We start from the raw sequence: 14,121 nt of genomic DNA, 5'->3' as shown, positions 1-14,121 counted from the left end.
GCTTTTTGAGACAGGGTCTCACTATGCAGTTCAGGCTGGCCTTGAGCTCACTTTGTAGCCCAGGCTGGTTTTGAACTTGCCACGATCCTCCTGCCTCAGCCTCCGGAGTGCTAGGATTATAGGCATGCGCCACCACGCGCGGCCCTGGACTTGCGTTTGAATTCCAAGTCATCCCCTCCTTGTATGACCTTCTGTGCCTTAGCCTGTCTGTGATTCAGCCCATTCATCTGCAAAATGTGAACCATATCATGTACCACTCAAGACTATTGAGGAAAAAGGAAATTGGTGAATGAAGCTGTTAATGTTTCTTCCAGCGGGTGTGGGATACAGATCAGTGTGCAACCTTTACTTTCTATTGCTTTGTTTTGTTTGGGCTGGGGACTGAACCCAGGGCCTTCACATGGAACTATATTTCCAGACTTTTTTTTTTCCTTCCCCAAGACATGGCCTCATTAAATTGCTTAGTTACCCACGCTGGACTCAAATTTGAGATTCTCTTGCCTCAGCCTCCCGGAGTGCTGGGATTGCAGCCACCACTCTTGCCTTCCTTGGTTGTTCTTAAGGGCTAGGGACAGCAAGTGAAAGGTAACAAACTAGAAGTTCAGGATCCTAGGAACCTACCTCTCCTCTCCTAACCAGTCCAGGGGCATGGACACAGGTACACTTGATGCTTTGACTTGCCAGGGAAGAAAGTGTGCCCTGAAAACTCACGCAGTATGGACGCACTTTATTTATATGTGTACAATGTATACAGGTGGCTGTACAGAAGGACCAGTGGGCTCCTTGGCTATGGGCCTGGGGGTGCAGAGCTGGAAACCCCTTTTTTGGTCAAGCCTACTGGAGGCGTAGCTTCAGCAGGGCCCCGGGAGCTGATGGTTGCATCAGGTTTGGTGCTGGGGACCAGAAGGGAAGTGGGTGGCGCTGGGGACCCTGCAGTGCTGCTGGGTGCATTCTTTGTAGGGGCTGGTGTCGGGGCCTGGGGTTCCGGGGAGAGCTTGGGGGAAGTGGGCTTGGAGCGGGGTCCACTCAGCGTGGTCCGCTCCTCCACCACCTCCAGCACCCAGCGCTCCCGGCCCCGTGGGGCCTCGGGTGCCACCGTTGCCTGGGTCGCAGGTTCTGGCAGTGCCTTGGGGTCCATGCCTGGAGGTTGGGGTGCCACGGTTTTGACCCCAGGCCGTGCAGGCTCTACTACAATGGGTACCGGGGGCACGCAGGCCTCGCCCGAGCTGCTGCGCCGGCCGGTCTCGTGCTCCTGTACTGGGCTCAGGGCCGCCTTAGCCACAGCCCTGGCCATCCCGCCCGCGCCGTCCTCTGTCTGCACGCCCTGGTGTCGCGTGCAGCCCGCGTCCCGCTCCAGGGTCCGGGCACCAAGGGCCGTAGTGCGGGGTGGTGTGCAGGCCTCGGCCCCGCCACCAGGGGACTCCCTGTCCTTGCTCGAGGACCCCTGCCTAGGGGTGCCATCTGGCTGCGGGTCCGCACCTAGACTCAGGGGCGACTCTTGGCGGCCCAGGCGGCGCATTGCTACCTGCCGCGTGGCGCCAGGTCCCTCGGTAGGCGGGGTCTCGCCGTCGGACTCTGCTAGGCTGTGCAGCGCCAGCTCCCCATGGAAATCCTTGCGGAAGTCGGGGTGGCCAACCTCTAGGCTGTGCTTGCGCAGCGCGCCCTTCTTGTCGGCACCTAGCGAAGCACCCAGCTTCTCCGCTGACTGCACGCGCTTGAGCAACGGCGAGCGCGGGGGCTCTGCGCTCTTGGGGCGCGGGCGCACGACGGGCGGCGACGAGTGCAGCTTGGCTGGGAAACTCTGCGTGGTGTGTGAGCTGCCCACCGTGTGGCCTGGCAACGGGGGCGGTGACGCCTGCGTCGGGGACGGCGTGTGCGCCAGCGGCGACAGCGGGATGTTGCCAGCCGATTTGCAGCGTGCAGAGCGGTACTGGCGGTGCAGCTTGGGCGACAACCCATGCAGCGTGCTGGGCCGGATGTGGTGCGACGCAGACGACGCCGGAGAGTTAGGCGTGCTCGAGGCGGGTGAGCTGCTCTGAGACGAGGCACCTGCGGGCCAGAGGGGGCGTGCGGCTCAGGGAGGTCCCCAGACATTGCCACCCCGTGCCACACGATGCCCGGTGCAGAGCTACCTAGGTAGGCGGAGTCCGGCGTGGACCGATAGCTGTGCGTGGGCGAGCGCGCTGGTAACCCATGCGTCGGGGAGCCCGGGAGGCTGTCGCTGGACGACAGCGAGCGGTTCAGTGACGACAGCGAGCGGCTCGTGTGCAGTAGGTTCGACTGCTTCGTGATCTTCCGGAAGAGGGAGCTGCGCTTCTTGCTGTGGACAGGGAGATGGCCACTTAACCCTTGAGCAGCCTCCAGAGCTCCCGGCTCCTCCCACTTCTGGGGGGCAAGACAGCCCCTGTAACCGCCCACCTCTTTTAGCTACAGCCCCCCCCCCCTTTTTTGAGACAGGGTCTTGCTATAAAGTTCAGGCTGGCCTCGAACTCACAGCGATCCTCCTGCCTCCCCCATGCTAAGATAACAGGCATCTCCACCAGGCCCAGGTTAGCTACAATCTATAAATCAAGGCAGAAAGAACTTCCCAGAGCCCAGTCCCACTTTGCTCCTCCCATCCATTCTGGACATTCCCCGGTGAAGCTAGACACACCAACCCAAACAAACCAACTCCTCTGCCTCCCCACTTGCCTAGCCCCTCCTTCTGCTACAACCCACTCTTAGGATTGACTCACTCGACAGCCTTAGCGGGCTCATCTCATTCAGATCCCCACTTGGTGTCCAGGCCAAACCCACTGACCAAAACAACACCCTTGAGGCTGGGGTGTACAGCGCAGGAGCGCTGGCTTCACACGCAGGAGGCCCTGGGTTTCTTCCCCAGAACCCAACAACGATATATAAAACCAAACACCCTTTGGATCCCATCTTCCTCCCCTACCTCCTCCGATCGGTAAGGAAATTACAGGCGCGCAGCACAGAAAGACATTTGGCTCAGGGAAAGCCACATATACTGTACACAATAGCCCCATGAAAGTGTGTCACAGCCCTGAGGTGTGAAAGCTCACTCTGTGATGTTTGAACAAGCAGGAAATAGCAGCGCACTTATCAGGATGCATGCTGTCCTTGAGCCAAGCATGACTACTTCAGTCTTGCCGGGCACAGTCATTCCTGATAGAGATCTCTTAGGCTACCCCTCCCAGGCTGTCCAAACACATCTAACAGGGCAGGACCTGTGACTGGACTCACTCCTCCCACGACTCCACATCTACTGCCCACCCGCCCACAGTGCTTTCTGCTTGGCTTAGAAGATGCAGCTGGGCGTGGTGGCTCATTTCCTGTAATCCCAGCACTCGGGAGGCTGAGGCAGGAGGATCGTTGTGAGTTCGAGGCCAGCCTCAGCTACAAAATGAGTTCAAGGCCAGCAAGTGCACAGCGAAACCCTGTCTTAAAAAGACCAAAAAAAAAAGATGGGCACAGCTTCCTGTCCTGACTCCTTGCACTTTTCCAGCTCCTCTTAACTCTTTGGTCCCTGCCTTTCTGTGGCCCTCCCCCGGGCCTCTGCCGCCTTGGCCCCGCCCACTGCTTAGAGCCTGACTGCTTGGGGCCCCGCCCACCTCTCCTGGCCTTCCTTGGCAGAGGGCCTCTTGTTCCGCCTTGCCATTTTGGCCTTGTAGCTGCTGCGTCTTGCGGGTCCAATGCGGATGGAAGTATTTTCAAAAGGTGTGGTGGTCACTGCCACCTTGTTGCCGCTCTGGGGGAAGAAGGGAAGGAATGCTTTTCAGGGGCCGCCTAAAACCCGGCCGCCTTCCACCCATTTCTCCCTCTCTGCTCTCACCTTAAGGATCAGCTCCACGACCTCAGGATGTACCATGCCATGCACAGGTTCCCCGTTCACGTGAGTGATGAGGTCTCCCGCACAGAGCCCTGCTTCTTGGGCAGGACCCCCTTCCTCCACGTGCTGGGGACAAGGGTAGCAGGATTGGTAATAAGCTTATGTGCCACACACCTGGCTTGGCCTGCACTAGAGTCTTCATGACACTTTACCAAAGAGGCATTTTTCCTCCCCATTTTACAGATGAGGAAACCGAGGGGTGGAGAGGTAGGTGAAAGAGGGAGTCACAAAAGAATTTCACTCATGCTGCGTAGCTTCAGAACTTGAACTATCCCTCATCCTGAGGTCCTTGTCTACTCCTCACCCGTGACTACAAGCCCCAGGAGGGAGTGCTTACCCAAACAATGTGCTGAACGCTGTAGACATCCGAGTCACCCATGTAGACGCGGATGGCTCGAAGTGTGAAGCCGTACTTCTTGCCTGATCGTTGGATGGTGATGGGGGAGCGGAGCCCACTGACAGCTGGGGAGTAGTCCCGACTGGGTGAGGAGTCCCTCGAGGAGGGGTTGGAGGAGAGCGATCGTGGGGACATAGGACTAGCAAGGGGTGAACTTCCATGCGGGTCCACTGCAGACAGAGCCATGGTCAGATGTCAGGACCACCCACACATAGTGCCCGAGTATCTGCTCCTCCCTCCTCCCGCGTGAAAGTCCCACAGCAGATTTTCACTGGTCGCTCCTGGAATCAATCACTGTGGGCTAGGAAAACATAGTATTTTCTTTTTCTGTCTTTCTTTCTTTTTTTTGTCTTTTTGAGACAGGGTCTCACTATGCAGTTCAGGCTGGCCTTGAGCTCACTTTGTAGCCCAGGCTGGCTTTGAACTCGCAACGATCCTCCTGCCTCAGCCTCCTGAGTGCTGGGATTACAGGCGTGCGCCACCATGCCCGGCTTCACATAGTATTTTCTTTGGCCTGACCTGGCTCAAAATTGGGCATTCCTTTTCCTGATGGTCAGGGCCCAGCATTACCTGCAGGAATCATGACAGACAGGGCAGTGGCTGAAGCTGACTTGATGACTTTGCCCCCGGTTCGAGAAGGCCGCTTCTCTACTGCCGGGTCCCCTGACAGCTGCTGGTGCCGCGCCCGGCGCAGAACTAGGTCATTGGTGGCCCTAGGACCTGATGGGTCCCCTTCCTTTGAGGGTGGGCAGAGGTCACCTGGACGTGGGCGTTCAACTGCAAGAAAGTAGGTGGGTTAGGGGTCGGTCTACCGCCAGGGACTTCCAGCATGCTGTCCCTTTGCCCAAAATGCTCGTCCCACGCATGTCCTTCAGCAGCTGGGTTGTGAATTGCATCAGGGCAGAGCATTGGGAGTCGCTTGCGATACAAAGGAGGAAGGCCTCAGTGCGTGCGGTGCATGTCCCTCTCCGGGGTGGCACGTGGGTGTTTCTGATGTTAATGAGGTCTCACGTTGGTATGCCAATAGCATATGAGATCTTTTATAAAGGGCACTAGCCTCGGTTTGCGCTGAAGATATCGCCACTGGGGAACTGGGAAAGGCACAGAAGGCGGGACTCACTGGCCTCTGAGTCCCCGGCACTGGGGGCGCCTTCCCCTGGAGCCCCCTCTTTGGACGCCCGCGCCTCCAGTGAGCCTGGAAGATCAGAGCCGGGCCGGGGCGGCCTGCGCAGCCGGGCCTCATCTTCATCTTCCTGCGGGACGTTGAAGCGGCTAGGTTCCAGCAGCGCGGAGAACCGGCGACGGGCGCCCAGGGGCGGGCTGGCCTCGCCCTCCAGGAAACTGGCCTCCGACGCGGAGAAGCGCTTACTGCGGAGGGGGCGTGGTCAGCGGAGACACGCCCCCGCGCCCCGCCCCCATCCCCACCCTGCCCTGCTCACATCTCGGGGGAGCCCCCTCTCCAGGTCTTCTCGCGTAGGGTCAGGCCGCCCAGCCCCTCCCGCTTGCCGGCCACCTTCTCCTCCGGGCCCTTGGTGCTTGGCTCCCGCTTACTGCCCCCTGCTGCCGCTACCGGGGTCTTGGGCTCGTGCTGCGACAGCTGCTCCATGCTGCTGTATACCTGCAAGAGGGGTCCTGCCTTTGCTCTAGACCTAGTCAGCTTCCTGACCCGGGACCCGCCAAACCACGCTCAGCCGGGGTGACTCGAGGCCCGCCTATCAGCTAGGTCCCGCCCCAGCCACCTAGCCCACCCATCTTCCCAGGCCCCGCTCCCGGGCGGCCCGCGTCCCTCCCCAAAGCTCCTCAAAGCAACCCCTTGCTCAGCTCGGCCCCATTCCCTGTCCCCTTTTTTTTTTCTTTGATGCTGGGATGCAACCCAGAGCCTTCGCCCCGAGCTACATCCCCAGCCCTTTCTTTTAGATGTTTTTTATTTTGAATCAAAAATTACCTAGGTGAGACTCAAACTTGCAGTCCTCCTTGGCCTCCCGGAATGTTGGGGTATGCCCTGGTTCTTCCAGGTCAAGACCTAGCCCCACGCCGGGGTAGGCCTTGGCATGACCCTCCAGGTTCCAGTTACTCCTCTCAGTGCCGAGGACCTGTCCCTCAAGCCCTCATCCTGTCTCCCCAAGTCACCATCCCTGACTCCCCTTCCTCAGCAACGGTCCATCCAGTAGGAGACCTGGGGCCTTGGGACCCTGCTGTCACCTGTCACCTCTATCTGCTCCTCACAACCTCGCCAGCCCTAGCCCAGCCTGGCCCCACCTTGCTGAAACGCGGGGAGCAGGAGGAGAACTGCCGGATCTCCACGGGTTCCTCCTCCGTCGTGTCATCCTCATCATAGGAGTTCACGTGGTGATACCTGTCGGAGCGGGCTGGGGAGGGGTGCAGGCCTTGACTGTGGGCGACAACACCTCGGAGCAGGACCGGGTCCGGCCAGGCCTGCAGCTCAGGCCGCGTCTCCGCCTCCTGCTCCAAGGAGCTCAGGCTCCGACCCCAGCCCTGGTCCCAGGCCCTTTGCCTAGCTCCGCCCCAGAGAGGCCACGCCCTCAGATTCCACCCACAGCTCCAAGCCCCGACTTGTCTTCTTGGTCCAGCCCAGGGCTGTCTTTGAACTGTTCAGGCTGCACTCCTAACTCACCTCAGTGCCTCCTGGTTCACATGAGCGCACGTTTGTGTGTGTGCACGCACACGCATGGTATTGAGGATTTTTTTTTTTTTTTTTTTTGTCTTTTTGAGACAGGGTCTCACTACGCAGTTCAGGCTGGTCTTGAGCTCACTTTGTAGCCCAGGCTGGCCTCGAACTTGCACCGATCCTCCTGCCTCAGCCTCCCGAGTGCTGGGATTACAGGTGTGCGCCATCACGCCCCGCGGTATTGAGGATTGATTTCAGGGCCTGCCTTTCCACGGAGCTACATCTCCAACCCTTTTTAAAACTCTGTATTTTAAGACAGGGTCTCACTAAGTTACCTAGGCTGGACTCGAACTTGTAATCCTCTGCCATCGGCCTCCCAGAGTGCTAAAATGAGGCTTGCGCTACACCTGCAGCTCCTACCTAATTTTCAGCTCTTATCTAGTTCTCATTCTAGCCCCGCCCCTAGGCTGGACCACGCCCACACGCCCCGCCCCCAGCAGCCTCCACTTCATCCAGGTGCCCACAGATTTCCTCCCAGCTTCCGCCAGCGCGCCCCATCACCACTCACTGTCGAAGTAGCTGGTGTCATCCTCCGACTCCAGATGGGGGATGAACTCGGCCTTCTGCCTCAGCAGCCCCGTCCAGTCCAGGTCTCGAAAGAAGCTGTGCTGCTTGACCTCAAAGGCGCCGCCTGGGAGAGAAGGGAAGCAGCGAGAGTTGATGGCCGCCCGTCTGTCACCTGCTGACTTCTGCCCCAGGGCCCCGAAGCGGGCTGGCGGGGGTCACGGTGTCCTGCTCCCCACCCACCGGCCTCACCTGCCCCTAGCCGGACCAGGGGGTTGGTCTGCAGGAGGCTGGAAATCAGCAGCTGGGCATCTGCGGGCAGCGCCTCGTCCCCCTCGGGCCACAGGATGTCATCTGCAAGGCACCGCGGAGCTAAGGGCGGCTGCGGGGGCTGTGGGGCCCGGCCAGCCACGCAGGAGGCACGTACCACTGATGACCTGTCCGAAGAGCTCTTCCGGAGTGTCCCCAAAGAAGGGCACGCAGCCCACCAGGAACTCGTAGAGGGTGATCCCCATGGCCCACCAGTCCACCGGCTTTCCGTAGCCCTGGCGCAGGATGACCTCGGGCGCGATGTACTCAGGGGTCCCGCACACCTGGGGGCAGGTGGTCAGCCCGCGCCCTGGCCGCAGGGGGACCTCCAGCAGCAGCCGCACCCACCCCCGAGGGCGTGGGTCCCCGGGGTCCTGCAGGGCGGCTCCACCCTCGGGACCCCCACGCCCACCACACACCTGCTTGTCCAGGAACTCCCGGGCGTCCTTCTCAATGTGGCCTTCGTACAGGTTGGTGGTCAGGCTCATGAGCCCCATTTTGGACAGCCCGAAGTCGGTGAGCTTGATGTGGCCCATGGAGGTGATGAGCAGGCTGCAGACACAGGCGGGTCTCAGGGGCTAGGCCATCTCGGGCTTCCAGGGGCAGGGAGGGACGGGCGAGGTCAAACTCACTTGTCTGGCTTGAGGTCACGGTGCACAATGCCATAGTTGTGCAGGTACTCGAGTGCCAGCACCGTCTCAGCAAAGTACATGCGGGCCATCTCCACTGGCAGCGCCCCGATATTCTTCAGCAAGGTGGCACAGTCACCGCCTGCAGGCCCAGTGACAGGGTCATATGAGAAGGGAGGAACCTGGGACCAAAGCTGACCATAGGACACAAACTGCAGCACCAGTAATCGTGCTCCATTGTACCCATTTTGTAGATGGGGAAAACTGAGGCCCATGGAGCGGCCTCCATCTTCCTCAGTCTCTCAGGGAGCTGCCCTTTTCCAGGCTTTTCTCTTTTTCTCTCCTTCTTTCTCTTCTTTCTTTTTGAGACAGGATCTTGCTAAGTCACACCCCAGACTGTGCTTGAACTTGCAACTCTCCTGCCTCAGCCCCTTAGAGTGCTGAAATTACAACTGTGCACCACCTTACCACTGTACCCAGCTTGTTTTATTTCTGCAGTGCTAGGAATTGAATTTAGGGCCTTATGCATGCTAGACAAGCATGCTACCACTGAGCTATCGACACTGATATTATAGTTTCCCCAACATCCATTCCCCCACTTTCCTTCTAAGTGCTAGATTTCCTGCCAGGTATAGTACCTGAGTCAGCAGGGCAGGTCATTCCAGAGAGTAGCCCTCAGAATTTGTGTTCTTTTATCACAAAGATTGCTGAACTCATAGATGGAATCTACATCAGGACTTGTTTGTTTGTTTGTTTGTTTTTTGTCTTTTTGAGACAGGGTCTTGCTATGCAGTTCAGGCTGACCTTGAGCTCACTTTTTAGCCCAGGCTGATCTGAACTCCCAATGATCCTCCTGCCTCAGCCTCCTGAGTGCTGGGATTACAGGCGTGCACTACCACTCTCGGCCATCAGGACTAGTTTGGAGGAAACCCATACATGCAGGGCACGGAGAGAAGTCCCAGGAGATAAAAGATTCATATGTGTTTAAAGCACCTGAATACAGCCATTCCTGAAGGTGGTGGTGATTTTTTTGATCCCATGAATCCATACATTACTTTGTTTTTTTCCTTTTGTTAAAAAAGCTAGATTTAGATGGTTTCAGACTCTGAGGGCAGGCTGCAGGAATCTGCATTTAGCCGTAATTCTGATATCCAATTTATGCTGAAAATCCAGCTGTGGTGACTTTTTTTAGGTCTTGTGTTTTGTTTTTTTTTTTTGAGACAGGGTCTTGCTATGTAATTCAGGCTGGTCTTCAACTCACTCTGTAGCCCAGGCTGGCCCCTAACTTCCAGTGATCCTCCTGCCTCACCCTCCCGAGTGCTGAGATTTTGGGCACGCGCCACCACACCCAGCTGGGGTGACTTGTGAATGGTACTCCGGGGCTCGCCCACGCCCAGGAGGCCCTGCGGACAGCGCTCTGGAGTGCGCCACTCGCCAAAGAGGTCTCTCAGTTCCACCCTCATCACTGGACTGGTTGAGTCCTCTCTACCACCCTGGTCTCCAGCCCTCCATGGCAGTCAAATGGATCTCTGTTTTTGGTGCCAGGGATGAAACCCTGGGCCTCACACATACTATGCAAATACTCTACCACTAAGCTACACCCCCATCCCTTTTAAAATTTTCTTTTGAGACAGGCCTCGCTAATTGGCCGAGGTTGGCTTTGAACTTGCAATCCTGTCTCAGGCTCCCAGGTAGCCGGGATGACAGGTGTGTGCCACTACACCAAGCCAAATGGAGCTTCATAAAACACAAGCCAGACCCTGTCAACTGGGATTAAACCCTTCCAGTGGCTTCTGTTGCATTTGGGATAAAATCCAGCGCCGTCTGGGCTCTGACAGGCCCTGCACGGCCAGCCCACCCTCTCCACATCCTCCTTTCCCATCTTTCATTGGACTCCAGATCCACTGGCTCTTTGCTGCTCCTCAAAATCCATATTCCAGCCAGGCAGAGTGAGGCACACCTGTAACCCCCACACACACTCAGGAGGCTGAGGCAGGAGGATCGCTGTGAGTTGGGCTACATAGTGAGACCCTATCTCAAAAAAAAAAAAAAAAAATCACATTCCAGGGTCACCTTCCCTCGTATAACACAGCCCCTGCAGAGGCTCCTGCTGGCCACCTCCACGCCAGCTCCTCCAGCCTCCTGGTGCTCGCTGTCCCCCGTGAGGACCAGAACGTAAGCAGCGCCTAAAGCAGAAGGTGGTACAAGGGAGACCACAGCGATGTTTGCTGAGTGACTGGAAGGTTAGCTAAGGCGTGGGGCAGCACAGCTGTGCCCTGTGACGTCACACGAGTGTCCTGGTAAATACAGGGTGATGGATGGAGAAAGGGACGGACAGAGAAACTGGTGTGTGAATTGTGGGCTCGGGGAGGGCCCTGGTGAGCTATGATAAAGAGAGAATAGAGGGTCAGTGGAGTCAATGGGATAAATATACTAGAGACCGTCTATAGCAAATAAATGGCAGGTGATAGTGTCACAGGAAGATAGATAATACATAGATGATATTTTATTTATTTATTTCTGTCTTTTTGAGACAAGGCCTCGCTATGCAGTTCAGGCTGGCCTTGAGCTCACTTTGTAGCCCAGGCTGGTCTTGAACTTGCAGTGATCCTCCTGCCTCAGCCTCCTGAATGCTGGGATTACAGGCGTGTGCCACCACACCTGGCTTTTTTTTTTTTTTTTGGTACCAAGAATTGAACTCAGGACCTTGCACTTGCCAGGCAGGTGCTTGTACTGCTGAGCTATATCCCTGGCCCAATAGAGGATAGATATAACAAAGACCAATGATAGATAATAGCACAATACAGAGATAGTAGCCAGGCATAGTGGCACACACCTGTCATCCCAGAACTCGAGAAGGCTGAGGCAGGAGAATCAAAACTTTGAGCCCAGCTTGGGCAATGTAGTGACTTACTGAGACCCAGCCTCAAAATAAAAGGTAACTAAATGAGGGGGCTGGGGATTTAGCTCAGCAGCACAGTGCCTGCCTGGCAAGCATGAGGTCATGAGTTTGATTCCCGGTACCGGAAAAAAAACAACAAAAAGGTAACTAAATGGAAAGGGGGTATAGCTCAGTGTGACGGTCTTTGGTTCAATTTCTATTAGACAGACAGAGCGGGACAGAGAGACAGAGACAGAGAGAGATAAAGAGAGAATAGTATAACAGAGATTGAGGATCGATAACAGAGAGATAAATAGATGAATGAGATGGATATTAAAATACAGATTTAGATGAATGAATAAAAGTATGGGTAGATGCTGGGTGCAGGGGTATAGGCCTGAAATCCCACCTACTTGGGAAATAGGGACAGGAAGGTCATGAGTTCACACTCGGCCCTGGGCAACTTAGTGAGACCCTATAAAATTTACAGGCAGGATTATAGCCCAGCAGCACAAGCACCTGCCCAGCAAGTGCAAGGTCCTGAGTTCAATTCCTGGTACCAAGTAAGTAAGTAAGTAAATTAATAAGTAAATAAAATTTCAAGCCAGGAGTGGTGGTCCACCCCTGTCATCCCAGCACTCAGGAGGCTGAGGCAGGTGGTTCATCATGAGTTCCAGGCCAGCTTGAGCTACATAGTAATGAGTTGAAGGCCAGCCAGAACTACATAATGAGACCCTGTCTCCAAATAAATAAATAAATAAATATTTTTAAAAGGCTGGAGCTGTAGCTCACTAATAGAGCTCTTGTGCAACTTGAGTGAGTGCCTGGGTTCATCCTGCCTCAGCCTCCCAACTGCTGGGATGACAGGGGTGGACCACCACTCCTGGCTTTAAATTTTATTTATTTATTTATTTATTTATTTATTTATTTGGTACCAGTACTGGGTTCAAACCCTAGTACTGTAAAAAAGAAAAAATAGTTAATTAGTAATTAATTAAAAAACAGGTGCACAGCTTCAGGGATGGGTGAGTAACCACGGCTGGAAGGAGCTGGCTGGCGGGTAACCAGTCACCGGGCGGTGGATGTGCATGAGTGAAATGAAAAGCAGAGAGATACGAATATACATGGCTGACTGGTGAACAGGTCCCTGGCTGGATGGGGAGAAAGGAGGAAGAGAAGGTGGGCGTGGTGGCACACACGCCTGGGATCCCAGCACTCAGGAGGCTGAGGCAGGAGGATCACCACGAGTTCAAGGCCAGCCTGGACTACACATAGCAAGACCCTGTCTCAAAAATCCAACAAACAAAACAAAAGACGGGGAAGAGAGACAGGGCTGAGTGTGGTGGCCCACTGCTGTAACCCCAGACCTTGGGAGGCAGAAGCGTGAGGATCTCCCGGTGCTCAAGGCCCACCTGAGCTACACGGTGAGACCCCGTCTGCAAGAAGAAGTCAGCCAGTCACTGTGTAGCCCGCAGGTGCCCAGGCCACCTGCAGCCTGGCAGGCACGCACCTTCCACGTACTCCATGACCATGCAGAGGTGGCGCCGCGTCTCAAAGGAGCAGAACATGCCAACCACGAAGGGGTTCTCGGCGAAGGTGAGGATGTCGCGCTCCACAAAGGCCTGCTGGATCTGGTTCCGCAGGATCAGGTTCTGCTTGTTGATTTTTTTCATGGCAAAGCGCTGCCTCGTGTCACGGTGCCGCACCAGGTACACAGCCCTGCGGAGGGGACAGGACCAGCGTCACCTCTGGGACACCAGCCTGCCCGCCCGCCAGAGCCCCGGGTGGCTCACCCGTAGGCGCCGTTGCTGATGAGCTTGATGGTGTCAAAGTCGTTCTCCCCAGGGGGCTTCTTGGCCTTGGAGGTGCTGCTGCGACCCTGCGGGAAACACAGAGACCCCCGCCAGCACCGTCATGGGAAGGACTTCTCTCACTCCGTTTTACACATGGAGAAACTCAGGCACAGAAGGTGAGCGGCTCCTTCAAGTGCCAGAGTGAGGAAATGACAAAGTCAGGCTTTGAAGAACTAGGCATGGTGATGCATGTCTGTTATCCCAGCACTTGGGAGGCTGAAGCAGGAGGACTGCCACAAGTCTGAGGCCAGCCTGGGCTAAGTAGTGAGGTCATGGCCAGCCTGAACTACATAGTGAGGTCCTGTCTCAAAAAAACTAAACCCAAAACAAATAAACAAAACAACCCTGCAAATGCACAGTCACTCTACCACGTACATATATAAAGAGTTCCCAGAAATCAATAACAAGAAATCTAAAAAGTGAAGAGGAAAAAAAAATGGGCCAAGTATGTGAACTATAGTGAGAGTTCAAAAACACAAGAAAAAAAAATCTCACTGGGTGTGGTGGTGTCTGCTCAAAATTCCAGTACTTGGGAGGCCAAGGCAGGAGGATCACAAGACTGACTCCAGTGTGGGGAACTTAGTGATTAGTGAGTCCCTGCCTAAAAATGAAAAATAAAAAAGGATGGGGCTGTAGCTCAGTACAACAGCTCTCCATTCAACAACTAATACTCTGGTTTCTCTTCTGATCGTGTAAATCTTTCACCTTTGACATTCAACTACTAGTACTAAATAAGCACATCTCTCATGAAAGGCATTCTGATGTATGTCAGTCATGCAAACGTGTGTTCTTTTTGACCCAGCAACCTCGCTTGTGAATGTGTGCTGTTCATATGTGTGCACGTATACTGCCTTGCTCATGGCAAGACTGGAAACCATTTGTATGTCCTTCTGTAGGAAACTGCTTCAATAAACACATAAGGAGCATTCATACAAAGGAATATTATGCCCCTGTTACAAAGAATGAA

General features: G+C 55.5%; 1 protein-coding gene across 2 annotated transcripts in view; it reads right to left on the bottom strand.

Moving 5' to 3' along the window:
* Window positions 1-712: 712 nt before the first annotated feature.
* The window catches only part of Mast1 (microtubule associated serine/threonine kinase 1), a 28,110-nt gene continuing 14,701 nt past the window's right edge, over window positions 713-14,121 (bottom strand). For both annotated transcript variants that reach the window (XM_005381034.2, XM_005381035.2), the window contains 16 exons: window positions 13,095-13,180; window positions 12,812-13,020; window positions 8,424-8,562; window positions 8,211-8,343; window positions 7,910-8,075; window positions 7,735-7,836; window positions 7,487-7,609; window positions 6,549-6,658; window positions 5,729-5,907; window positions 5,410-5,657; window positions 4,860-5,066; window positions 4,230-4,459; window positions 3,836-3,958; window positions 3,615-3,751; window positions 2,133-2,320; window positions 713-2,049 (listed from right to left, as the gene is read on the bottom strand). In XM_005381034.2, the coding sequence (XP_005381091.1) occupies window positions 788-2,049; window positions 2,133-2,320; window positions 3,615-3,751; window positions 3,836-3,958; window positions 4,230-4,459; window positions 4,860-5,066; window positions 5,410-5,657; window positions 5,729-5,907; window positions 6,549-6,658; window positions 7,487-7,609; window positions 7,735-7,836; window positions 7,910-8,075; window positions 8,211-8,343; window positions 8,424-8,562; window positions 12,812-13,020; window positions 13,095-13,180 (3,642 nt within the window). In that variant the 3' untranslated portion in view covers window positions 713-787. The remainder of the gene's footprint in view (window positions 2,050-2,132; window positions 2,321-3,614; window positions 3,752-3,835; window positions 3,959-4,229; window positions 4,460-4,859; window positions 5,067-5,409; window positions 5,658-5,728; window positions 5,908-6,548; window positions 6,659-7,486; window positions 7,610-7,734; window positions 7,837-7,909; window positions 8,076-8,210; window positions 8,344-8,423; window positions 8,563-12,811; window positions 13,021-13,094; window positions 13,181-14,121) is intronic.

The sequence above is a fragment of the Chinchilla lanigera genome, unplaced genomic scaffold (genome assembly GCF_000276665.1).
Source record: "Chinchilla lanigera isolate Chin_1 unplaced genomic scaffold, ChiLan1.0 scaffold00014, whole genome shotgun sequence".
Taxonomy (NCBI): domain Eukaryota; kingdom Metazoa; phylum Chordata; class Mammalia; order Rodentia; family Chinchillidae; genus Chinchilla; species Chinchilla lanigera.
The sequence above is the reverse complement of the archived record's forward strand: the minus strand, read 5'-3'. Positions and strand labels throughout refer to the sequence as shown.